The sequence below is a fragment of the Triplophysa dalaica genome, chromosome 9, assembly GCF_015846415.1.
Source record: "Triplophysa dalaica isolate WHDGS20190420 chromosome 9, ASM1584641v1, whole genome shotgun sequence".
NCBI classification, from domain to species: Eukaryota; Metazoa; Chordata; class Actinopteri; order Cypriniformes; family Nemacheilidae; genus Triplophysa; species Triplophysa dalaica.
The window spans coordinates 21,726,984-21,754,348 of NC_079550.1; the positions used below are offsets into that span (position 1 = coordinate 21,726,984).

The 27,365-nt window shown below is 37.8% G+C and overlaps 1 protein-coding gene across 2 annotated transcripts in view; it reads right to left on the reverse strand.

Annotated features, from left to right (window-relative positions):
* Positions 1 to 1,010: 1,010 nt before the first annotated feature.
* The window catches only part of dscamb (Down syndrome cell adhesion molecule b), a 109,208-nt gene continuing 82,853 nt past the window's right edge, over positions 1,011 to 27,365 (reverse strand). For both annotated transcript variants that reach the window (XM_056756345.1, XM_056756346.1), the window contains 22 exons: positions 21,232 to 21,428; positions 20,754 to 20,850; positions 20,466 to 20,594; positions 18,885 to 19,052; positions 18,700 to 18,770; positions 18,289 to 18,529; positions 17,116 to 17,262; positions 14,247 to 14,402; positions 12,927 to 13,060; positions 12,520 to 12,673; positions 11,299 to 11,416; positions 10,996 to 11,159; positions 10,803 to 10,901; positions 10,499 to 10,687; positions 10,111 to 10,401; positions 8,986 to 9,162; positions 8,823 to 8,853; positions 8,619 to 8,734; positions 8,388 to 8,537; positions 5,736 to 5,933; positions 5,258 to 5,560; positions 1,011 to 3,667 (listed from right to left, as the gene is read on the reverse strand). In XM_056756345.1, the coding sequence (XP_056612323.1) occupies positions 3,291 to 3,667; positions 5,258 to 5,560; positions 5,736 to 5,933; positions 8,388 to 8,537; positions 8,619 to 8,734; positions 8,823 to 8,853; positions 8,986 to 9,162; positions 10,111 to 10,401; positions 10,499 to 10,687; positions 10,803 to 10,901; positions 10,996 to 11,159; positions 11,299 to 11,416; positions 12,520 to 12,673; positions 12,927 to 13,060; positions 14,247 to 14,402; positions 17,116 to 17,262; positions 18,289 to 18,529; positions 18,700 to 18,770; positions 18,885 to 19,052; positions 20,466 to 20,594; positions 20,754 to 20,850; positions 21,232 to 21,428 (3,707 nt within the window). In that variant the 3' untranslated portion in view covers positions 1,011 to 3,290. The remainder of the gene's footprint in view (positions 3,668 to 5,257; positions 5,561 to 5,735; positions 5,934 to 8,387; positions 8,538 to 8,618; positions 8,735 to 8,822; positions 8,854 to 8,985; positions 9,163 to 10,110; positions 10,402 to 10,498; positions 10,688 to 10,802; positions 10,902 to 10,995; positions 11,160 to 11,298; positions 11,417 to 12,519; positions 12,674 to 12,926; positions 13,061 to 14,246; positions 14,403 to 17,115; positions 17,263 to 18,288; positions 18,530 to 18,699; positions 18,771 to 18,884; positions 19,053 to 20,465; positions 20,595 to 20,753; positions 20,851 to 21,231; positions 21,429 to 27,365) is intronic.

Here is a 27,365-nt window from a genome sequence, read left to right on the forward strand (position 1 = left end):
CGAATAATGAAGAAAGAACAGCCAATAAGAGAGCAGTATAGAATGGGAACGCCTTTAATATTGTGTAAAAGCATCTGAGGACGAGACCTCAAGAAGCTGCTTGATAAAATGACAAGAAAACACGTCTGCAAATTCTAGTCAAAAGGTGAATACACTGAAGATGAGACAATATAACGTTTTTTAGTTACAACATAATACCCATAGCTGCCTTTTTGCCTGTTTTATTTCATAAATTTGATGAGTTCATTATTATAATTCTAAAATGTGTAACATAATGAAACAAATTAGTGAGTAAGTATCCCAAATCTTTGGTCCAGTAGTGTAGATTGAGGGAATTGGATCAGCCTAATTCTGTAGATCTGAAACGATGCATAACTACTTGAGGGATGGAAAATTTTGAGTCAGAGGTTTGAAATGATTCTCCTCCATGCTGCTCCTTCTTGTGAAGTCCTACAGGGGTCTGTTCTAGGGCCAATAATGTTTTCTCTGAATATGTTTAGTTTCTTAAACTAGCATATTTACTGTATATGTCAAGTCTCATAACCTAACATATTCATATGTTTAGTCTCAACTGAACATATGGAATAAAATTTCAACCAATCCTAAACTCTTCTCATTTAATTTTAAACAAGTCTGGTGCAACCCACTGCACTACAGCTGACTACTTTTGGATATTCCACTGATATTACCACTAGGTCTATTAGGTCATCAAAATTGTCTCTTTCCAACCAAAGTTACTAATTAAAAGTTGTAATATTGCATCAAGTGCAACAAGACTGGACTTATTAAACACCGGCCAAACCACAGTTCTGAATCATTTGATGTGGAAGTGGGTTTTTGGTACATACAGCGTTACCATGGGGCCTTGAAACTTTGGGGGGCCTTACCCCTCTGATCAATTGATTTCATGTGAAACACTATGGAATAAGTTATCTTCCCCCAACAAATTCCTTGTAAAAAACATTTATTTCTTTATTTCTTTGAAAGAACAGAGGATCTACCCTCCGGGTGCTGTGGTCACACATTGTGCTGAGAAATATATTATTTACACAAAATCCTGCAGAACCCTCTGTTACACACATACATGAACACACTGTCTGAGCCTATGGAGATGAAAGACATCAACAAAATTGAAATACGTGAATGCGTTACAGAAGACACAAACAGCCTACGGTGATGCGCTGGGCATGAAATAAAGTAATGATCTTCAAAAGGCAAACACTATCAAGTTCAAACTTTGGTCGATGTTGAACATTTGGGTTTATCACCTCGTCCACCTTGTACTGACTTAATAAGGTGCATGCTACGTTTGGGCTTGTAACATCAATGTCTTTGTACATTAATCAACAGTAAGTGTTTTCCTACTCATAACATTTATATCGTCTTTGCCATCGATTTCGCTTTCATTGTTTTGGCAGTGGTCAGCAGCATTCTTCAATCTAAATATAGCATTCTAATGTATATATATATATATATATATATAAATCGTAAGAGAAACAAAATATGCAAAATTGCACTAAATGTTGATATTTGTCATCTAATTAAACATGTGTAACCTGCTCGTTTCGAAAATGTTTCAAACATAAAAATTAAGTCTGTTTTAGAACTACAATGATTTTTGCACATTCAAGCGCATTTAATTGCCATAATATAACCTTTGGTACTTCCATGGTAATTCCCGTTAGTGTAATGCAGGAATGTGTTATTGTGAAAGCTATTGTTTTCACAGTAAAATCATTTTTAATTCTGACACTAAAAGGCAACAAATAGTACTATAATGCAAAAAAGCTGTTTCATTTATAATGGGTGTGATTATCTTGTTTCTCATTACAGTAAGGAGGGTGAGATTATCGTGTGTTAGGAGCGCTCCTATCCTGGCATTTGAATAGGAAAAGTGGACAACAGAGGACATCAAAATGTTTTCTTGTTGAGTTTTAAACCTTTTGTAGTGTACCTGACTGTGCGCAGTACATGTAAACCCATGATCCTTTCACAGTTAAGACATGTCTTTCAATTATAGTTTAGAGACTCCATCATTAGTTTGTCTCTTTATTGTCAATCATCTTGGGTTTTATTTTTCATAATGCATTACTGAATACATTCATATCTGTTAGTACTTCAAGACGTCCAAGTATTACGAAATTATTAGTAAATCCAGTGTCATATTGCTCAATTAAAATAGCTTCTCTTTGCCGCGTGTCTTACACGAACCAGGCCACAGCATCTACAAACGGACCAACCGGTGACCGTTCGTTCCTTCCAGGAGCTTTGTGGAGTGAACGGTTCTTCCACTATTTTCTCCTTGTGATGGAAATGCTCTGCAGCCCGTGAAACCGCTACCGTTACGAAGTCACAAAAGTGGAAAAAAGACAAGAGAACCCAACAGTTTCAATTTTCTAATCAAACCAGATGTGTGCAAACATGACTAAGGACTTTATTTACCAAATCTTTTTTTCCCTGTATTATCCACAAATAAAAGTGATCTCTTCATATATATATATATATATATATCATATATATAACGTGTCATAATACATATTATAACGTGTAGTGTCATAATATATATTATAGCATCATATAATCCTTTAGTGTGACAAATATCTCTTGAAATCGATTTTCTATTTTCAGGTGCCCATGCAGTCCTTAGAAAGCACAACATTCTGAGACGACTTGAAAAGGACGCGTGTCTCCTCCGCCGGACTCGTTGTCGTTTCTCCATGTCCTCGGCGATCATCACATAGGCCGCGGCGATCGTCGGCCACGAAATCGCCGATCGCACCTCATCAAAACAGAAAGAGTCATGGATAAAGAAAGCGACATCCTCCTGTAGAGCTGACCGCATCCGCCGCCTTAAACCCATTTTTTGATCGTTTTCTCTATTTTTATATAATAATAATAATAATAATGACTATAGAATTATCCTCGATTTAAATTCAAAAGTAGTTCCTCTGTCAATTTAAATAAATAATTTTGGCAATCTCCATAACGGTGGTATTTAAAATAAAGGAATGCTTACATAAAAAATCCAACTGAGTCAGAAGAGAGGGCAAGAGAGGAAGGTGAGCGAGAGGAAGAAAGAAAGAAAGTGTCAAAAATAAAACCATCAGAGATAGTGAGCAAGAAAGAAAGATAGACAGATGCAAAGAAAACTATCCACTTCTTTAGTAATTCAGAATGTATGTACAGGACTCATCTCTGAATCGGAAAAAGCGCTCGTCTTTTTCAGCAGGTCCCCGCGCGTGCCCGTGTGTGTGTCCGTGTGCAATGTGGTCCGTAGCTTTAGTCCTGTGTTATACCAGTGTGTAGGACTTTGCGTAGGGGTTGTTGCTTTGTTTCAGGTGTCCTCTGGAGTCCAGCAGCGATTCCTGCGAGCTGCTGAGTTTAGCGGCCTGGGCCAGGTCGCCCGGCTCGCGCTGTGGCAGTGTGGAGGCAGTTCCTGGCTGCCACTGCTGTACTGCCTCTCTGCTGGGGGGGCCGGAGGACGAGGAGAGGGCGGACGAGGGGGTCTCGGAGGGCGTGGGGGCCAGCAGGGCCGGCCGCTTGGCTATTCGGCTCTTCTGCGGGTCCATACAAGTCTGTCCTGTGGCCTCTCGACCTGAAGAGGCCGCTCCCCGATTCAGCAGGAAGTCCATGCGTAAGTAAGGGGGTAGATGGACCAGTTCACCTCCTACAAGACAGACATGAGTCGTGTAAGTGCCAGCACTGCTCAGAGTAGAAATACATCCTTCTTTTACAATCTGTGTCTTAAATCAACATCTTGGGATTTTCAATCTACCTTTTTATGATAAGTTTACTATTGATGGTTATAATTTACAATGTTATTAACAGGTTTTATTAAACCCTGTAATGATGTCCAGGAACTTCAATTATATACAACAGGGCTGTATGTTAACTTTTTAAATAGACTGAATAGACTGAAAAGGACATTAACGTTATACAAATGGATAAATTAGCGGCATACAATTTTAAGTTTTTACCAAATTAGTTTTTTCATTTTTCATATTCTGAGTTCTGTATTTTCAATGCTTTAGTATACAGTAGTAAATACAATTGTCCATACTGTATACTATAGTATTTACTACAGCTTTTGTATCAATCTATATTTGAACATTACTATAGTAAATATAAAAGTATACACTATACAGTTTACTACAGTTTATACATTTCCTGCAAGTTAATTCATTTATCATCTCCTTCAAAATAAGCAGACTTTTATTTTGAAGGGTTGTCGCACAGGCGCTTGCACTTCAGTTTGTTTCAATCGATAAAAAATCATGTTTTTTTTTTTACTGTCCATTTTATTAAATATCAATCAAACTGCAGTTGGTTTGCTTTGATTAACACCATAATAACAGAAAAAATACAGCTAACTAACACAATAAAAAACTGATAACATAATAAAAACAAGATTTTTGACAAATTAAAAAAAACAGATTTATCTTATTTGGAATCAAACTCTTCATTTATAGAGATTACTCTCATTGACTGACGTAAAATAATGCTTGCAAAGGAGAACAATTGATCAAAAATTCTCTCTAAAAAGAAATAAACAGAAAACTATTTTAACCTTACTTTCTCTCTCTCAAAGAAACAAATTGTGTTATGTTACTCCGTGTTTTTGGCAGTGGGGATATCATGACATAAGCTCAGACACGTTACTCTCATAATGAAGAGTGCAGTATTACACCAGACCTGTTCCAATAAGGATGGTGCTATGAGTTCATATCTAATTCAATGGCACTATTGTGATGCAAAAGAACTGTTTTGTATAGACAGACGACCACACGTGGGATGCCCGTCTGGTGATATCACTAAACGAAGGCTTCATGTGGGTGCACGACTGCACCCAGATGCATTCACAATGACACGGTAACGCTAACTTGTAACCCAAGATCAGCCCTGGGAGGGCCAGACGGTGGCCACGCTTGGCCCATTGATGCTAAAAGAACACAGCGATGTGTTTGGACAGCAGCTTTCTAGCACAAGGGCTTCAACACAGCAGCTGATAGCACATCAGAAGAGTGACAAGTGATCCAAAACACACCACGCACACATAAGAAAACAATGACACACATTTCAAACCTGTATGAGTTCAATATTTTGAAGAAAATTAGTAGCCATTGACATCCATTGTATGGACACAAAACCACAGACACATTTCTCAAAATATCTTCTCTCTTGTTCCACCGACGAAAGAGTCATATACAGGTTTAGAACGACATGAGGGTGAATAATTTGATACTGTTTTAATGCTTACCGGGTCTGTGTGCTTTGGGCACGGCCATGTTCATGACCCGGCTGGCGTCCTGTGGTTTCGGTGGGGAAGCGGTGAACCTGCAGATGCCCGACTCTGACGGTGTGCTGGACGTCAGGCTGTCAGTGTAGTCGTTGGTGCCGGCCGTCATCTGTTCGGAGGACGTGTCTGAGATGAAGCACTCAGTGATGGTGAACTTGGCGTGTCGCAGCTGTTCCTCCATCTTGGCGTGTTCGTAGGCTCGGGCTAGCTCTTCATACGTAGAAGAGGCGCTTTCGGTAGACACCATACTGCTGCGAGCGCGGTCTGTGAGAAGATGCACACAGATTGTCATCACTTTTGTTTTTGCTCGAAAATCTTTTTGTTCGTTTTTTCGCCCGTTAAAATCGTTTAGGAACCGACCTGAGTCGTTTTTATGATGGAAGTACAGTATGTGCTTGTGTCAATTTGAGCTTCATTTATTTAAGAGGTGAGTGTTTACCCGTGTCCTGAGAGGGACTGACGCTGTAGCTATCGCTCTCTTTGTCCACGGAGCCTGTGGCGCGGGGTGTGGGCAGCCTCCAGTCAGTGGTGAGGGTGTGTGATGATACGGGAGGGTGCGGACGGTTCAGGGTCCACTGGCTGGCGTAGCGGCTGCGTGTGGCCGGACCTGCTTTAGCCGTGCGGCGGGCAGTGGGGTCTATGGTAACACATATATTCACAACTGATTAAAGACAACAGGTTATACTTTGGTCAAAGGCCCTGATTTAATATGATCAAAGCATCCTCAATTCTAGACAAACTCTACATGCGCTAAACACGTACAGTTGCTTCAGTTGTTTAAAATGTTTATCTTCAATGTAAGCTCAAGCGCAATTACAACATGATATAAAGGCTTTTGAATCTTTATGTACTGTATGTTATATTTGAAATACTTAAAGGCGAGGTGTCCAATTTCTCATAGCCGTTGTTGATGTTCAAATCACCAAAACAGACACACCTCTACCCCCATCTTTCGCTTTCGTCAGCGCTCGACTAATATTCCAGTGCACCTCACTGCTGATTGGCTACAAGGTTGTTTTGGTAATCGGCCTGACTTTGTCTAAACAAGTGTAATTCGGAAATCGGACACCCCGCCTTTACGCAATATTCTGTGTTCTGCTTTTGATTCATGTTTAAAACTGCTGTTGCCGTCCCTGCTGAAAAATCAACAAAAACCTCTGGTTTTAAATATTGGTTTTAATAAAATGGTCTTTGTGAGTCTGTTGGTGGAATTTAATATGTAGATTGAAACCAAGAGAACCCCATTAAATCCCACTGGAAAAAGACTGAATTTTCTAAGGGTTTTAGTGCCAAAATGTTCATAATAGTATTTGTTGTTTACAATAAGGTGCTATTTGTTAACAACAGTAAATGCATTAGCTTACATTAGCTCATTGCTGGAATACACTAGGCCTACAAAACATTTAAAACTGAACAACGATACATTTAGAAGTTTCAGATAGAAACACGCTAACTAATAATATCTGCAGACTGGCACAGACTTTCTGCAACAAGTCCAGATTGAAAATCTGGGCAAAAGTCTTGTAGTGTATTTTAGCCTTTAGGTCTTTGCACATACAATCCAAAATTTCTGTATGCCTTCTTTCACATTTGCCTCTCTTTTGTACGGTGTCTCTGAACAGTTAAAATGGCCAATCAAAATGCTTGACGGATCCGAAAAACGCTGAAAATCATACCCGGTCCGCATTTTTAAAGACGGACGAAAATTTCGGAGGCAGTGTGTAAATGTGATTGACACAAACTGAGGTCGAATTTATTTTTGACTCAATGTGCAATGGCATTAACATGAACAATTTAGTTTTTCAGTATTTAATAATCCCTGTCAATGTTTGTTCAGGATGCATTAACTAATGTTAACAGTGACCAGGTTTGATTTGAATTTGTTGTTTTTTATGTATTAGTAAATGCTGAAATGAACAAGAATCAATATTAAATAAAAGCTAGATTAGTAATCTTTAATGTTAGTTTATTTTTTCTCCTAATGTTTGACCCAATTGCTTCTGTTGTCTACCCAACTTGTAAGTCGCTTTAGATAAAAGCATCTGCTAAATGTAAATGTAATTTTAACTAATGCATTAACTAATTGTTAACAAATAGCATCTTGGAACTGAGGAATGTGCGGAAAAACAACACGCACACATAAGAAAACAAGACAATACATAAATCACACATTTCAAACCTGTATGACTTTGATTTTGGAAGAACATTGGTAACCATTGACTTCCATTGTATGGACACAAAACCACAGACACATTTCTCAAAATATCTTCTTTTGCGTTTCACAGACGAAAGAGTCATATACAGGTTTTGAACGACATGAGGGCGAATAATAATTTGTTGAAACAAGCTCTGACAGACTGTTTTTATGCTTATAGCATCTTATTGAAGTATCATTAAACTTTTTTTTTCAGAAGGGGTATTAGCTGATCAATATAATAACTGTTTACATTTTTTTAAGGTACATTTTTAGGCACATATGTTTCGATTTTTGCGATCATAAAGGACAAATAAAAATGTTACTGTAATTGAACAAAGTCTCCGCTGTTACTTGATACTGAAAGATTACATCTACCTGGAAAGTACGACTGCAATAAAAATAGTAAACACTATATTACCAAAGTACCTGTCCAAGATTGTCTTATTTTTCTACCAAATCTGAATGATTTCGAAATGAACCCATTTTCGAAATAACTACTATGGTAAAACGAAACGCAAACCATAAGCCTCTGTCTTCCATTCTCCATAGTTTTAATAAAGTAATGACATCATCAGTGAGGTCTGTATAATCCACACGCAGTGTCGGTTTGCTGTATGGAGTTGCATTAGCGAATCCACCTGAATCAGCACATTTGCTGAATGAATCTAATCACGCCTCGCTCTCATCAGTTCAGCTCCACCGAAGCCTTCAATGAGGAGACGAACCTGCTCTCACACAGGTGTTCCCTCCTGTGAACTCATTTCAAAGCATCTATCCAGGACTAAATATATGGTAACCTCAAGTATTCTTTGTATTCAGAAGAGTTGCTCATGGTGGAGACTTTTTTATAAACAAAGTGCATACTTGTGTTTGTAGGATATGATTAGCTCTTACTTGTACCAGGTCTAGCGTCAGACACATCTACCAGTGGTCCAGTGGCTTGGGAGAGAGACTGGTAGTGCACTGTGTGGGTGACTGTTGATGACTTCTGTTTAGATGTTTCGCCAAAGTCATTGTCCGTCAATAGCACTGTGGAGCGGTCATCTGAAGGACACAGGTAACAGGTTCAAGTCCAGAAGACCGTCATAACGTAAACAATGACTTAAAAGGCCCTCACAAGCTTACCGATGGTCTCCATAGTGTCCCTCTCCTCGATGAGCAGCTGAGCCCGTGGGATATCGATGTGCATCCGAAGAGTCTGTTGCTGCTTGTTGACGGTGTCAGGGGTACGTGCGTTTTTACTGTAGAAACACATCCAAAAATACGAAACATTACTCCTTCCCTTCAACGGGCACGGACTGTTAGGACAGTATCATGTGAGTTACTTACCTCATTAACATTTCTGCCAGGCTCTTCGCATCTGTTTGACAATGAAAAATACATCAATTAAAAACATGAAGAGGAACTTCTCCTGTGGTATCTCCGTATTAGGGACAAACATCTGACTGTGGCTTTAAGATGGCTTATTCTGTTATGTGATGATAACACACACCTCGCAATCTCTTGAGTCTCTGTTCTCTCCTCCTTCTCCTCAACACCAGAAGAACAATGAAGACCATGGAGATGGCCACCAGAATGCAGATGATTGTGACCATCATCTTGAGTCCCTCGTTGCCCTGCCTGTTTTCCTGACTCGGGTCCACCGTCTTTGGCAACGGCGCAATCGTACCTGGAGATGAAACATAAAGTGGTTGAGGGACATAACTAAGATTTACTACACAATCTTTTTTGTGGAACCCGCGTTGAGAATAACTAAGTAATAATTTAGATTGGTGGTTCTGTTCGGGGCAAACTCCCTGCCCATCCATGCAGCCATTAATGACTCTCAAGTAGTTTAACATCCCTAGGACCTCCGTTTTTCCCCAAAACGCAAATGAGGGTAGTTTTGGAAGCTTTCTGACTTCTCCATACATCGCAACGCAACCAAACACACGAGTCACATGACAGTGCATCCGGTGTCAACATCGCTCAACAAATGCGTGTTCTGACATGTGCCTGAGTGGTCAGAAGGCGCATACGTCAACGATGCTGACAACGTCTCGTGGCTCTTGGGAAAGTTTTTGAATATAGTCAGTAGTTTTGTTTGTTTCCTCTCAAAAAGTATTCTCGTCACATTATATTAATTTATACTGAACCGAGTCGCGTAGACAATTTTACGATGTCTTTACACACATTCAGTGCTTTGAAGATTGTTTATGTTGCAATCTAAGGAAGAGTTAGAAAGTAACTACCTTAATTCGCGTTTTGGGTAAAAATGGAGGTCCTAATTAATGGCAGAATTTTCATATTTGGTCGGAGTTCCCCTTTAAGTGCAATACATAATTAAAATGTAACTTATGAAGAGACTTATGACGAGGAATATCAGAAAGTCGAGTGCTGATTGTTATGTGGGATGGAGTTGGGAATGGACCAGGGTATGATCAGGGTGAATGATCAGCTGATGCAAGCTTTACTCACGTGACCTGCCAGAACTAATGCTATAGCTTGATATAACAATGATTGAACATTTAATAAATTATCTTCGCGATTTGGAAAATGTTTTGAAAATGCGTCCCAACATTAAATTACGGCAACACTGGATCTGATCCTGGATGGATTTATGAGAGCGATTACTCACTGCCTTCAACATTGAGAGTGGCAAACAGAACCCTTTTCTCCGCTGTCCCTGCACTGTTGCCCACTCTCATCTGGAGCTCGTACCAGGTGGCCTCCTGCAGGTCGTACAGAACGTGGCTCTTGGTGAGGGAATCGCGCTTTACCATGTTCCATTTTGTAGTGTCCACTGGCCGATACTCCAACGTGAAGGAGTCAATAGGACAGCCGCCGTTGTTCCAGCCAATCAGGTTGAGCTCCACGCGGGAAGAGTTGATACTGGAGAACAGCTCATGGTCTTTGGCGAACTGTGGCTCTGATAAACAAATGAGATGTAATGTCATTCTAAGCTTAGTTAGTATACATGCTACATTGTGAAAGGAACGATAAAAAAGATTGTATATTGACCGTACCTTTGCCATGGGTTTTAGCCTCAATGATTTCACTGATACGACCTGGACCGACCGCATTCTGAGCCGTAAGGGTAAACTTGTACCACGTACCACACTTCAGATTCTCCAGACGGTAAGATCGCTCACTCGGGCTAATGGAATAACTGCCCCATTCTTCACTGTTATCCTCAGAGTACTGCAGAATGTAGCCTGAACAGTGGACACCACTTATATTTACTGATTTGGCAGACACTTCCATCCAGTTCATTTAAGCGACCGGTATGATATTAATCATGACGTAAACTGAATATGAGTGCAGTCTAACCTCTGATGGAGCTTCCTCCATTGTCTCCAGGAATCCATGATAGGGTTATGGAGGTGGTTGTGGTTTTGGTCACTGTGAGACGTGGCTGGTCCGGAGGCACTAAAACATTTTGAGAGCAAACACGTACATTTATACAAAAGAGCTCTCTGCGTCATGAACATGTCATATTCTGATTATGTGATCTCAAGCGCACCTTGAACCTGAAGGTTTAGCATGATCTCATCTGAACCCCAGTTGTTACTAGCAACGCAACTGTAATACCCAGAATCCTCTGCTTTTACTGTTCGAATAACAAAGCTGCCATTGGTGTGAGTGCTGCGACGACCGTCGATGGAAACTGGAGCAGGTGTACCATTACTGCATGGAAATCACAATCAGCTTAATCGCAAAATAAACATCCAAGAATCTTTTAAACAGAGTCTTAGGGAAACATGCGTGTGTATCCACGACAATCCTTTCTTTTTGAATTAACTTTTTTTAAATAAGTGAAACATACTTTCCCTTCAGCCACTTGACGGCAGGAGGAGGATCTCCTACTGCTTTGCAAGGCAGGACAATGTCTCTCATCCAGGGTGTGGTCACAGTGCCGCTGAATGTCAGGATTCGAGCAGGGGCTGGAAGAACGAACAGTGCTGTTAGGAAACCAACCCTTCTGTAAAAGGTCTAACGTGGTTGTGTCCCATTTTTTTTAATTAAACTTTTGGTGTGTCTCCCATCTAGTACTGCTATATTTTAGATATCTTAGATACTATAGACCACAACTTTGTGCTTGATCGTATTTGCCTATGTGCCATCATTTGGGTCCTACCAACCCAGTCGCTGTTAGTCTGTGTCTGTTAATGAAGAGATATCAGTTTAAACACAAGTGAAATACAGAGTGCCACAGAGATCAGTGGCAGGGCCTTTTTCATTGTATGTTGCTATTGGGAGACATTATGAGACAACGTGGAACGACTAATCCTTGTTATGCCGACAATACTCCGCTTCATATCTTCTCCCAACCTCTTGAAACTCCTAAATTTAAATGTTTAAGTATATTAGAAATTTAAATAGCTTTCTCAGAATTCAAAAAAGGAATCATTAATATTTGGCTCAGAAACACAAACATAAAACACGCAAAAATACGGTTTGAAAGATGGTTTCACCAATGCATCGTATTTTATAATAACATTATCAATGTTTATTAAGCAAGCTTAATTTTACCAAACAAAATGTACTGTTCTTTTTGAGGCTTAACTAATAAATTTTTTGAATACAAGCATATTATGACTTACAAGGTGCCTTTACAAGACTAATGACTCAGTTATAAAATAACTGAAAACCACATCTTTTGTTTTATCATTACTAATTATTGTCAATAAAATATATGAGTGGCATTTATGCTAATGATATTATTTGCCTCTCTTTCACCATTGGGGCCAACTACATCCGACTTTCAAGCAGCCACATGTTCAATTCTGACCACTATGTACAGTACCATCGTCCCTCATATACAACTGCAATCAGTGCAGAGTGACTGTTCCATCCATGTTAAACCCCACAAAGAACTGCTGACGCCTCAAACCCTGCACCTCATCAATAAAGTAGTGATAAATCTTACAGTACAGCTCTAACTATACACTCAAATAATCTAGTTTTTACTCATCCTTGTTAAAGGGATTTCTTTAAAGGGACATGCACTACTAAATGTCAAAGTAGTTGTATTGGCTGCTCATACCTTTAGCTTGGGGCTCTACGGTGATGACTTCGCTGCTGTTCCCTCGACCTGCAGAAGTCACTGCCACGACCCAGATGCTGTACTGCCAGTTCTGGTTCAGGTTGGTCAAACGGCGGAAATAAACATCAGGAGCAGCTTCAAACTCACTGTGCACCTGCAGACGAATAAAAGTGGATCTTCATGCTCCGTCTGGATACGTTGATAGTCTCAACAATCTCTCAGTCTTGATATTTCAGGATCTTATTCTGCAATCGTCGACTATGTGACGACTTAAATTATATTACATTTCAATTATCATTAAGAAAAAAGTCATTTGAAGGGTCCCAAAATTGGCCTCTTAGACATTTATAGGGTGCGCTTAACTGATGTCAATGACGTTAGATGGTGTCATTTGTGTACGGCCTTACCGTGGGGTAGGGATTAGAGCAGAAGACGGTGTATTTCCGGATGATACCATTGAGCTTAAGTGGAGGCAGCCAGGAAACAAACACCACTGAGCTGGAGGCCGCGGCCGCCTTAACTCCAGCCGGAGGTCCAGGAACTGATTCATTAGGAGAAATACATTTAATTTAGGGATGCTCGATAGGATTTTTTGGGCCGATAGCGATTTTAACAAACAACTATCTGCCAATTCCGATACCGATATTGGTCAATTGCATACATTAATACACAATATTAACTAGTTTTTGCATTCAATTAATTTTACTGAACATGAATTGGATCCATTTAACATTTAACAGAGAGACTGAAGTGTAAATGTGCCTAAATGTATAAATATGATAAGTTAAGATAAAAATACAATAAGACAACATGACTTTTCTTCAAAGGTGATTTTTGCTCTTTCTTTTATTAAAAACATTCACTCAAATTTGACTAAAGTGAAATTATTTTGCGCAGAGTAAAACATTGTATAAACAGACATCTAACTCATTGCCTCCATGCAGTAAAATAATAAACTAGGGATCTATGATTTTTTTTTTCTAAATTCCATTTATATTTTTTCTGGATTCTGCGTTTTATTAATTTTTGGTGGTCTACAACTAGATTAATATGAACAAGTCTCTTACATCTTACGTTTTTTTCTTTTGCTGTTTTAAGTCTACTTGCATTTAATTACTAGTTTAGTAAATTATTAGTAGCATTTTTGTCATGTTATGAACAGGGCTTTTATTTTGACGACGGACTTTAATTTTGACAACTTGCCGTAAAGTTTGACAGCAGCTTCTCTCAAATGAAACTTTAAAATGCACTTTAGGTAAACTCAGTTATCGCAGCGCTTATTCAATTTATGTGTTCGCGTCCACAAGATGCTAAGATGCATATTGAAACCGCAGCTGAATAATTATTAGCACTATTCATAGCACAATTTGAATTTTATAAGCTGATCAGTGCTACTTTCTGGCCTGTTTGCAACTTTCCTTCTGTGTTTTGCGCATCACGGAAATCAAAGGTCCCTAATAAACTATGCTATTGCCGATATGCCGACGTTGTTAAATTAATCCAATATCGGCTAATTAATATCGTTGGCCGATACATCGGTGCATCCCTAATTTTATTGTTATATTACTTGTTTTTAATACTCAAATAAACAAAACATTTGGTTGACCGAGAAGTTGAAAAATATCAGACTACTCAAACAAAGTGTTAAACCTCTTCAAGAAGTCGACCCGCATGTGGCAGTTGTCACTTTGCATTAAACTGTGAAACACAATTCCATTGAATCTCACCGTCCTCTTTGGTACGAGTGAAGATCTGCTCACTACGGACCCCATCTCCAGCTCGAGTGAAGGCCAGCACCTGAATACTGTAGTTGGTGTATTTCTCCAGGTGTTCCAGCTCTAATGACGGCTTGCTGGTGGTGATGTTTCTGATCTCCCCCAGTTCTGAAATACACACGCAAGAGTGCATTTTAATCATATGCGTCATTTAATATTCAGTGTCTGTAAACATTGTGTACTTGAATAAGAAAATACACATTTCTATTTAATGCATTCGTTTAAATTTACGTTTGTCGTTCTGCATTGGTTAAGAGCCTGGGAAGAGTTTAGAAAGTCCAACTTGCAACGCAATAGGTATACATTTTGCATCATGTAAGTAAACGATAGTTAAGGGTACATTGTCAAATCTTCGAAAAAGCTCACTTATCACAAACATTGTCACGGTTATTTATATGTTGCACAGTCAGATGTCATTGTGTCCCGCAGAAAAGCACAACCCTCCTCGCCCTTGATTCTCTGCATCAATACGGCCTTATAGTACTTCAATTATTAATAGCGCTGCATTGCAGTCTGAGCATGGCCACCAATAACTTCACTGCATGTGCACGGGTCTTGACATTCATCATAGTTTCACATGAACACACGAGGGAAAACAGATATGAAGGGCGAGAAGCCATCCCAAAACCAGCACTTACAATTTCATCATCTGAAATGAGCCACTCACATGAATTAAAGGGATACTGCACCCAAAAATGAAAACTCTGCCATCATTTACTCACGCTCAGATTGTTCCAAACCTGTATAAATGTCTTTGTTCTGCCGAACACACAGGAAGATATCTGGAAGATTGTCAAATCTCACACCACATTGACTCCCACAGTATTTTTTTTATACTATGACAGTAAACGGTGGGTGAGATCTGACATTCTTCCAAATTTGTTCAGCAAAACAAAGACATTTATAAAGGTTTGCAATCAAAGGGTGAGTAAGTGATGACAGAATCTATATTTTGGGTGAAGAATCCCTTTTACACTGTAATAGCCACTAATAAACAAACTAATGCAACTTAATGTCATGCAATTCATTACTGTTTTTATCACAAATTCACATTGAATTTTAAGTTATATGTAAATCATATTAATTTCATGTTGTTTGGTGTATTGATTACAAAATATGGAAAAATGAATGAATTAAGTAATTATGAAGTACTAAATTCTACTTTTTGCATACTAAGCGGCATATACAACTTTTACTGATTATGATTTCTCTTACATTATGAAATGATAAATGCTTAAATGGCAGTATCACGTTGCTTAATTCCTTGTAAGTTTAATATTATTTACAATTCTCTGAAATAAACATGGTCATTTATTACTTCTGTATCATGTCTACTTGTTCTGCTCCTTCTAATCATCTTCAGACGAAGCAACAGTGACTCCTGGTGGCTTCAAGCAGAACTGCAGCTGAATTGTAATGCATGCATCAGAATTCAGTTTTGCACATGAGAGAAAATGCAAATATGAAATAACAAGTTTACTGCCGTGGTTTTTAAATATAGTAATACTATTGAATTAGCTGAACAATTGGTCAATGTAAATACCATGTGTATGAATATATAGTGTTATCTTCTCACTCTATAGCCACCACAGTTATTTTGCAAGTGTAAAGTTTCATGCAAGTTTTACCGCATTGACAATCTGAGATTCGAAATCTATTTAAACCCAACAATTCGGTTATAGTGTATTTACACAAATCTGTAGCCGTGAATAATATCTAAGGGATCATGTCCAGACAGCCGAAAATAAGACCCGACAGTCTGATCAGGACCCGATGCGAAAATCTTTTATTAGCTCATTTTTTCAGAATGCAGACCTTCCGTGAGGAAAAGAGGTTTACTTTTGGTTATAAGGTAAGAAATTACGTTCAAATGTCACCAATAGGCAATTTGGTTGGATCATTTGTAAATATAACGTCATATATGATATTATAAGACATATTTATATTTAATTTGTCCAAAAGAACCCGGAAGAAATGATTTGCTGCATCCGGGTCAAGGTGTGTTGTTAGTTTTAAGCGGTTGTTATCTCGGAATAACGAACCTGCAAATGTCAGAATCAGAATCAAGCATTCCAATGAGCCGCGTAATAATAATAAACAACACGTTCTTTACTTACTGTTAAAACTCAAATTTAACTGTGTTTTGTAATAATATCTGGAGCTAAAAAAATTTTTTAAAATAATTTACAACTTAGAAAAACTAATTTTCTAGAAATGTCTATTTGAATACCAGGAAACACGAGAAACCGATATGAATCGGTTCATCCTTAACAATACGTTTACACTACGTCTGAAATTGCCTACTTCCATACTATATAGTAGTCGAAAATTCATAAAGATTCATGAAGAGTCATGAATAGTATGTCCGAAACCTCAGTATGCATAAAACAGTAGGTGAGAATTACCCGGATGGTCTACTACTTCCACTAATGTTTATGAGTGTGGATTGGATGGACACTTATCTATCCATGATGCCACGGGAGCTGAGCGACGGTCAAATTTCAAAAGTAAATAAAAAAAATATAACGTAAAACTTTAAGACGGACGTCCGTTTTTAAAGAGCCAATAAATGAATTTCTCGTGACTAAATTATGTTTTTATCGCACTCACGAATATGTCATAGTAGGTCAAAGAGCACACAGGTCACATGACCATAATACATGGCGGACGAAGTATGTATGAAATGTATTCATACTACTATATGAAGATAGGTAGGTCCTTCAAATTCAGTACGTACTGTCACAGTATTCGATTTCATACGCAGCAAAGTATAAAAGGTATGAAAATCTAAGTATTAGATGAAAGCGTTCTAACTACTGACCTCCATCGGGTAGGTTGGCCCAGAAGATGACACGATATCCTAGCAGCATGCCGTTGAGCGCCTCTTTAGGGAGCGCGGACCAGGACAGAGAGATGGTCTCTGGGGTGGTTGCTGTTGTCACGACGTTCTCAGGTGGGCGACTGGGCACTGCGAACAAGAACAGGACACACAGACAATGGCGCAAAAATGGGGTATGCAGTATATGCGGTGCAAAGGGGCGCCGCACAAGGGGGCGCCATTGTGCCAAAATATTATTTAAAGTTACATTGTTTTAATAAAGAATAAAGAATAAAACAAAAATGTCATTGTCTAAAATTATTTAGTTTCACATTTTTCTAGCATTTTAAACAAGTCCAATGAATATATATTTTATTTATATAAATCACACAAATGACCAAATTTCGTTTTTTAATAAAAGTAAATAGGCTATTTTATTGTTGCGTTTTCATTAAATATTCATGAACCACAAACTAAGCATTTCTTTTAAAGTAGGCCTAAGTGGGAAAAAACAAAGACCGTTTGTTTATTTGCGTTATACAACGCGAGTACATCATGTGATACGTCTAATTCGTCTCATTCCGACAATAATAAATAATGTTGATAATATTTTTTGTTGAAGGAAAGGGAATAATCTAAATGTCTAACATTGAAGATCAAAATAGGTTTATAATTCACTGGGAACATAAACTTTATGTACTTTTACTACTTTTTGCACCTTTGTTTCGTTAGTTTTCAGAATTGTGTATCTGTTACACTGTGAAGCATTTGGAAAAGTGTTTATGTTAAAGAAAACCTTTATGCTTCTGTTATAAGTGCAAATCTGATTGTCACCTTCACATGATGTAAAATATAACTAGATACAACTTGTCTGCGTGTTTTTTATTTGTTATGTTTTTTCTATATTGGGGGTGGTGCCAATACTGATCTCGCATACCCCTCAGAAAATGTGCAGTTGCGCCCCTGCACACAGATACATAATATATAATTATAAAGAAATATATAATATAATATAATAACCACTGTATACTTGCAGTAAGTGGCAAAATATACCTATTGCGTATAATATCCTTTCATAATGACCATAATGTACCTAAATGTGCACGCCTAACCTCAGTAAGAATGAATCATAGCAATGGTGACACATACGGCATTATGGAAGCACGCGGCACTCACCATCCTCGAGCGTGGTGATGGTGATCTCCTCCGAGGTCGGGCCCATGCCTGCCCGGTTAGCCGCTTGTACTCGCACCTCATATTGAGTGTACTTCTTCAGGTTGTCCAGTGTTATGGTTTCCCCGTCTCCAGTGGTGTCTACATTAATGGTGTTGTACTGGGGGCTGCCGCCCGTCCCGTGTTCCCGATAACACACTTGATAGCTCCGGATCAAACCATTCTGCAGGTGCTTATGAGGAGGCTGGACACAGAGGAGAGTAAATGGCATTGGTGTCTGATTTGTGAGAGAAAGCGATGGCATACAACATGAACACATGAATCCATCCTCGCGCAAATGGATTGTGAGCTTCGACTTGTGAAATATGCCAAAAATCCTATCATCATATTAAAACGGCAGAAGTCCACCGGTACCTTCCAGGTGACTTTGATGCTCTGCGAGGAGATGGCTTCCAGCTGCACATCTTGAGGAGGGCCGTCAGGTGCTGAAACGATCACGCGCAGGTTAAGACTCAGCCACTAGGTGGCGGCAGAGACCGTAAAATGAAACGTCAAGCCAGCCTTCAGAGTTACACATCAGCTGAAGGGTTCACACTCACGTGCTTCATCTGTGGTGATGGTGAGCTCGTTGCTCGGCCTGCTCTCTCCAATCTGGTTTTTGGCAAACATGCGAATGTTGTAGGTGGACGCAGGGTGGAGTTCAATGATTGTGGCCTGGTTCAGCTGAGGGGAGACGTCTTTGGTCATTTGAGAGGAGGCCCATGAAGCTACAAACAGAAGAAAAAGACAAATGATGTCTAATGAAGAGGCGAGAGCGATAGTTAGTCCACTAGCCAAAATATACCGTAGTATACTTGCATTTTTTTATTTACTTATGCAGCATACTGTAGTATTGAAGCAAACAAATAGTATGTAGTCAACCCAAATTTTATTCAGTCCGTCAGAGATTAAAACGGTAATAAAGTATGACAAGAACTCTGTGTCAGAACAAATTCATCTTGATAATGTCAGATAACTTTGAAAGGCGTGTATGCTTATTTTCTTCAGTCTGTTGTGTGAAAAGGTCACATTAGCGTTTAAAGAAAAAAACACTCATGTCTGAAGAATTTGATCCCAAATTTGTGTCAATTTTACTGGTAGTCGAATGTATGAAGAATTTCTGCGTATAATACGTCACGGTTGACATTATTTTGCTATCCTCACTTACATTAATGGACTTCAGTGTCATGCACCTACTAGTAAAAAAATATAAAAAATAAAAATATCTGGTGTCTGAATAATTTAGGGTTTGACTGTATTTACTAAAGTATACTACAGTATTCTGCCCTATCAACTATAGTACATATGTGACCCGGGACAACAAAATCAGTCTTATGGGTCAATTTTTCGAAAGATTTTCACATAATCTGCTGAATAAATAAGATTTATATTAATGTATGAGATGTTAGAATAAAACTCACGAATCTTCGAGTGAAAAAAATCTGAATATTGAGAAAATTGCCTTTGAAGTTGTTAATCAGGGGCACTGTGGCAGACCATCCACTCACAAAAATAAAGTTTTGATATATTTAAGGTTATAAAGTTACAAAATATCTTCATGGAACATGATCTTTACTTAATATCCTCATTTTTTTCTTTTTCGAAAAAAGTATTTTACTAAAAATGTTCCCTTACTACTCTGGACTGGTTTTGTGATCCAGGGTCACATTTATAAAATTGTAGTTAAACTTTCACATTCTGTAATTTATTTACAGTTTAACAATTATTATTATCTTATTAAGTAACTAAAATACTCTATCTACACCTTTTACTTTGGGAAATCGTATAGTATATGATACTATTCTTTCATTTTGGAAACCAATTGCCTTTCAATATAAAAAAAATCATATGTTTGTATATGCTGATTGGTAAATATTTTACATTCTGCCCATACTGAGATATACAATGTGCTAACAGGTGTGGTAAAAAATCTTTGTGTTACCATTTAATATGTTTGATTTATATAAAAATGTGTTACTTTAACTTAATTCCAAGGAATGTCCAGTCAATCCCAACCATATATATTGTTACTTCCCAAAGTAGCACAACTTCTTTAATGCGATTGCTTAAAAATCACCGTAGTAATCCAAAACAGTAGCCGGTTTATTATAACAAAAACAAAGTACTTCAGAATATCCCACCTGATTTGTTCTTATAGTTGATGTCGTATCCTGTAATGGGACTGTTGCCATCAAAACCCATTGTCCAGCGAAGAGCAATGGTCCGATCCTTCACCTCTCGGATCTCAACCTCAGGAGGGTCTGGCCGATCTTTGGAGCAATGTTTTAAGGGTGAACGCCGACAAATAACATTTTTTTTTGCCAAAAATGATTCTACGCTATCATTTTAAAATCTGAACAAATCTATTAAAAGACGATTAGTTGATGAGTAGTTTCATCGTTTCTAAAGGAAAGAAACACAAACTTTACCTTGTACTATCAACTGAATGATTCCCTTATCTTCACCATAGGAATTGATCGCGATGCAGGAGAAAAATCCTGAATCTTCTCTGATGGTATGCAAGATCTAATGGAGCAATGTATGTTAATGTTTATGGTCTGTCTGGAATTCAGCTAAATGTCATGTATAGTTTTTATATGTAGAATAATTTTTTTAGACAAATAAGACAAACTTTTCTTCCACTGAAATGTTCATTTTGTGTCATCACTTAAAGAGGCTCCTGCTACACTTTTTCACAAATCTAATTCCACCTTATTTTTAATTATCATTAAATATGATGTCTCTCTCTTCTGCAATCACCATGTAATGTTTTTTTAGACAAACACGAGTTATGGAGAACCCATCAGGAAACCATCTCTCTAAGGGCATCTAGTCCAGGACAACATTAATATGTCATAGATCTGCATTGCCACTTTAGAAGGAAGCGAGTGGCGTCTTATAGCTCACCTGCAGGGTGGATATGACCTCATCGCCCACTTCTTTCACATTTACCACGTAGCGGCTCGTGTCTGGGTTGATGATATGAGATTCCTTTTCCCAGCGAACCTTGATGGGCTTTTCACCATGAGCAGTGCAGCTCATCTCGGTCATGTGACCCTGTTCTGCTCGAGTCGTGTTAGGGTAAGATGTGATCATGGCAGGGACTGGGGAGACAGAGAGAAGACACGGAGATGCATTAACTGATATTCATTCTCGTGACATCACTTTACATTTAAACATTAACATTTAAAAGGTAAAATGTATGTAGACCGTTTCATCGGACACGTGCGCCTGACCCACCTTTAACTTCCGGTTTGTGTTTGGCTAGTGTTTAATAATATAACTATTTATATTCATGTTCATATTAATTTGTATTATTATTTTATTGTGTAATACTAATCAAATAAACGGTTTGTTAAATTGTGTTGTATGTTCATTTTATTAAATAATCAATTTGTTGACTGGGTCCTGTAGTTCGGTCGCATTTAGAGAAAGCGTGAGGTACATTGACATCTAGTGGTTGAGTTTAGTATCGCAGTCTAAAGTCAAAATATTGGAGAGACGAGTTTATCCAAGTAACACTTCTTCTCGGTTTCTTTAGATTGTTATCAGAAATAATCTACAGACACTCTGTTGTTTGAATGTTTACCGGAAGTTAATTAGTTAAACATTGTGGTTAAGATGAAACCATCAAGCCTCTACAATGCTTGCTTTTTTGATAAATGAATAGCCTTATAGAAGATTTCATTTGCAAAAACATTTATATCGTGCACTCCAGTTAATATCAATTAAACTGCAGTGTTGTTGTTTTGATAAAGTAATAATGACTTAATAACACAATAAAAACATGATGTCTGATGCATGTGTGATCTGTTTCAGCAAACTCTTCAAATGTAAAATTAAAACATCTGGACACATTATGGTTAATGTATTTACAATAAAACAATTATACTGCATGAAAATATTACATTTTATTACTTCATTTATGATAATAAAAGAAAATGATTATTAATATTTGTCAGCTCAATATTAATATTATCAACTTCTTTCTAAAACTATATATTGCAGTTGTCCAGCCTGAAATAACAAAGGCAAAGTAAAACCTAATTGTTCACTCTAAAAGTACAGACGAAAAGAACTGAGAGACGAGGCACAGGCCTGTTTCATCCCCTCACTGTCTGAAACCCTGTTACCCTGGAGCAGTGAGAAAGATCTCTCTCTCTCTCTCTCTCTCTCTCTCTCTCTCCAGCAGACACGGCTATGATTAAATCATGAGCACACTTCGATTATTCATATAGATCCTTCTGTTTGTCTCACTCAGCGATACCAGCAGCAGTGACATGGGTGTGCATGAATAAATATCACCCAATCAGCATCCTCCGGCATTAAGATATAGACGGTTTCATCCAAACAACATAAATGAACGTTACTGCACTTTTGTGACACCAACTGAACATCCGGTACACATGCACAAACAATAGAGCGCCTGTAGATTATTTCTGATAACAATCAAAAGAAACCGAGAAGAAGTGTTACTTGGCTAAACGTGTGTCTCCAATATTTTGAATTTAGACTGTGATACCAAACTCAACCACTAGATGACTACAGGACATTTAATACAAGTATCATACAGTAAAATAATAATACAAATTAATATAACATAAATTAAATCAAATATAAATAGTAATATTATTAGACACTAGCCAAACTCAAAGCGGAAGTTAACTGGAGGTCAGGTGCACGATGAAACGGTCTTTGGTACGTGACGTAAAGTTATGCAGTGGTTGAGTAACTACTTGTTGCATTTATACTACTATATGTTTATAAAAGTTCTCATGTATAAAACCTCTCATCCAATCATATTTAAGGACTAGAACCAAGTGTTTTACAATAAAATGCAAACATTTGTTTGGATGTGGAATTTACGTAGCATTGCCATGAAATAACATCACTCAAGGACTATAGCCACCCTTAGCATGTTTTATCTTAAATGCAGCTGCACACGAACGCAGTCTTACGGGTACACACACCCTGGGTCTGAGAGCGGTGCGCTGGTGGAGTTTAGTTTGTTGCGAGGTGGCGGAGGCTGACATGATCAAGAGTGTCAGAGTCAGGGCTGTAACGTTTTACTCTCATCTCTTATTCACTTACAAGCCTTCGCAGCATGACATACAAGAACGTTGATTCATTTTGGATGACATCTATGAATTTTAAGTAGAGTATATTAAATAAAAAATCTAAAACGTTACTTTTTCTAATAGTCTCGAAATATCACAGAAATCGTCTTTTTCTAAAAACTTGACACGAGGACTGATGTGAGGACTGAATGATTTGGGTAAACACATATGTGCTGTGACAAAACAGTTTTATGATCCATTTTAAACAGTTAAAAAATCTAAATAATTGAGTCAAAGGTACAAAGTGTTAAGAAATCAAAGAATAATTGATTGTAAGTATAAAATATACTATACATACGCAGAAAAAATTAAGAGACCATTTCAAATGTTTAGGTAAAATGATCATTTTTGATTCATTCTGTGAACTACTAATAATATATCTGCTCTTATTTGCAGAAAAGGAAACCAGGGGAAACAAAGAAACAGAAAAGATTGTGTTAATATTACGTTAATTTACAGAATGTTTACAGTTTTTTTTACAGATTTTTATATATTTTTGCAAAACAGTCAAAAACTTAAAATTACAGAAAAGATCCCAAATTTACAAGAAAAATTTACCACCCATATTTTTACAGTAAGATTTCTTTTTTTTACCGTTTTGAAATACAGTCAAAAACTGTACAATTACAGCAAGGGACAACAAATTAGCAAGAAAAAACAGTGAAAACATCTGAATATATATCCTTGTATCCTGTAATTTAACAGGAAAAAAATACTTTACGTTATAGTTTCTCCAGCTTAAAGAAAATGTCTGTTTTTTTGTCTTTGTTCTTTTTATTTAGGAAATGTTTTGTTTTGTGATCATGTGTTTTGTAATGCCGTCAGACTTTCACATTGCTGTTGGATGACTTTATGTCACTCGATTGAAATTCGATAGACACTGAACTGGAACGACCACAATATGTCTCGAAATGCTGATTTAATAAAACATTGTAATGGTCTTCAGATTTTTTCTGTGGCTGTCCTGTACATTAAGTCTATTGCAGTATATTCCGATATCTATCCAAATAATGTACAAATATTTTCATCACGTCATTTGTAACACTCAGTAATTGCTCTGTCATTGTTTTTTTTTTCAGGATTGTGTCCAATAGAGATTTTTGGTTTAAGCACTGCTTCTTGAAGCACACTTTGCACAATAAAAACATTAAAATTAAATAACCTATGGACAAAATGTACATGATTCCAATTTTCAAAACTGTTGTGTTAACTACTGTATGCGTTTCTTCTTATGTCGTAGAAGACATTAAAACAGGATCCAACGTAAAAAGAAGAGAATTCACCTTAGTACATGACCAAAGCAGTGTGTATAATCTCATTTAAAGTGTAGCAGTCAGCAGCAGAGGGGCTCCCGGCGCGAGAGCGGCTCTAAATGGTATTCCCATTACAGCTTAGTTGATGTATATTTTTAATATCCAGCAATATTACAGTCTTCTGTAATAAAGAGAGAGAAGGGAGCGCTGATGGCAGCTATAACTGCACATCAAACAGAATCTCCCTTCATTCATTTCAGCAGCCATAGAGCAGCACCTAACTATTATTAAACAAACCAGGGAAAGCCACGGGGAGAAGGGAACGTTGATATTCACGACAGCGTCTGAGTAACTGTTGTTTTCTTAAGAACACGGTACACAGATGGTGTCATTCTATAAAGAGGTGATTTTAAAAGCATGGTTCTAATGCCTCAAGAAAGGTAACGGGTGATCATTTTACAGATCGGCTAGATATAAATAGCTTCGTGCTCAAAGACACTGCAAGGTTCTTATTAGAAAGAGAATTAAATGCTCCTACCAAAATTCGCTTTTAATAATCAATCATTTACAAAAACACTTATGGCAACAGGGTGGAATGTTTATTTCTACTTCCTACTGACAAACACTTGCAGAAAAAGGATTCTGTAGTTTCATTTACTCTAGGTAGTGGAGAGCTTGCACTTTTTACAGCGTTGATGCATAACCAAGGGACACAAAATGAGGAATACGCTACTTCTTTATTTGAGTTGAAAGGTCCAGTGCATGAAATTATGTGGGTATGTCTGTCTTCTGTGTTTTCACCTTCTTCTTGTTCTCACAGGTATTTAACTTTCATTGATTTGCTTATAGTCAATCTGTCTCATGTACAGCTGATTTGGAACAATGAAAATTGTGAAAAGCTATATATATATAAAGTTGAGTTGAGAAATTTAGCGGCATTTAGTGGTGAGGTTGCGAATTGCAACCAACGGCTAACTCCACCTCTCCCTTTGGTTGCACCACGATGGCTGACACAGAACTAAGATGGCGTCACGTTTTCATTTCTTTGCTGGAGGAGAAAACCTATTTACGAAACACGCTCTTTAGAGCAGTTTGTCAGTTTACTGTAGAAACACAATTCCATGCAAGGGGACCCGCGGTGTATGTAGATATAATTAGCTCATTCTAAGGTAATAAAAACATAACGCTTCATTCACCTCCGAAGACAAAGTTATGTATATTAAAAAGCATTTCTGTCAATAGATCCTCAAAATATAAGGCATTTAAATAACTTCATTACGTGAGAAAGAAGAATAGCAGAATGAAATACGAGAAGTGGCGAAATTGGGAAATCGGTACACAGTTTAGTGGTCAATATTCAAAAATAGCTTATCTGACCACAGAACTAACTGAAATTGAATCTAGTGTTTCAGAAAAAAAGACCTACAATAGGTAGAAACAACCCCTGTGTGCTGTCGTATTATTTACCGTCGTCATTTACACACAGCTACTGCTGCCGCTGCATAATCAAACAAGAAAGGAGCGTAAATGCAAATAAAGTCCAAACACGAAGTGACTAAGAATAAAAATGACCCACACAAACGATAGATTAGTCATACCATGGCGCATATGTAGCCTTTAATGGCTTTTATTGTCCGTTCAATGAAGCATACAAGAGCGGTTTAGAGAGATGCCAGGGCTAAAAGGCATGAAATATGATCGTCGGATAGTGCAGTGGAGACTCATAATGGAGACTGAGGAGTCAATGCCATGTGAGCCAAGTATTTAGATTTTCCTTTAGCATGAATTACAGTAAAACTGCCTGAACTGTAATCACAGATCATTTCAATTCTCCCAGTGCTTACACAGCAAGCAAGCAAGCGGTTTGGACAAGCATTTATGGCTGGGTGGGTATTTAGCTATGATAACTCCATTTGCGTTTTCCACTTTGATGGCCATGTTGAATATGATTAGTGTGTATGGCCATTATGCTGTGTGAATGCCGAGGCTTCAGCCGCATCTCTGGGTGTACATAATCCATTTCAGCCCTCATTTTATCACCGGTACGGGGGCACCCTGGGAAACTAGGACACGTCGTCACGTCGCCACGCCTGAGTGGGCCATCTACGCAGTACTCTCTCACACACACACTCATCTTGGTTTCTCTGTGCAGGCCGATATCTTGAGGTATATCGTCTGGGCTGGGAGGGGCAATGCGTGCGTGTGTGTGTGGAGTGCTAAAGCAATTCCCCCTTTATCGTGCACAATCGGTCACAGTCTGAGCGTGTGCTGTGTGATACCGAAGACAAGGGAGCGTCTCCAAAGCAATAAAGGAAAAAGAAGCCACAAAATACGGGGAATTATGTATAAAGGAATATAATAAATAAAGGAAACTAATTTAAAAAAAGTAGGGCTGTCAAATGATCAATCGCGTCCAGAAAAAAGGTTTGTGCTAATATAATATATTTCTGTGTAGTGTGGATATTAATTATGTTTTATTTATAAACACATACATGTATAAATATTTTGGAAATATTTGTTTATTAATCAAATTATGTATTTAGTAATAATTCTAATTAATTAAAATGTTTGTCTTCTAAAAACATTTTGTATTTGGATGTGCTTATAAATACAAAATGATTATGTACAGTACACAGATAAATATTCTGTAAACACAAACTTTATTTTGGAT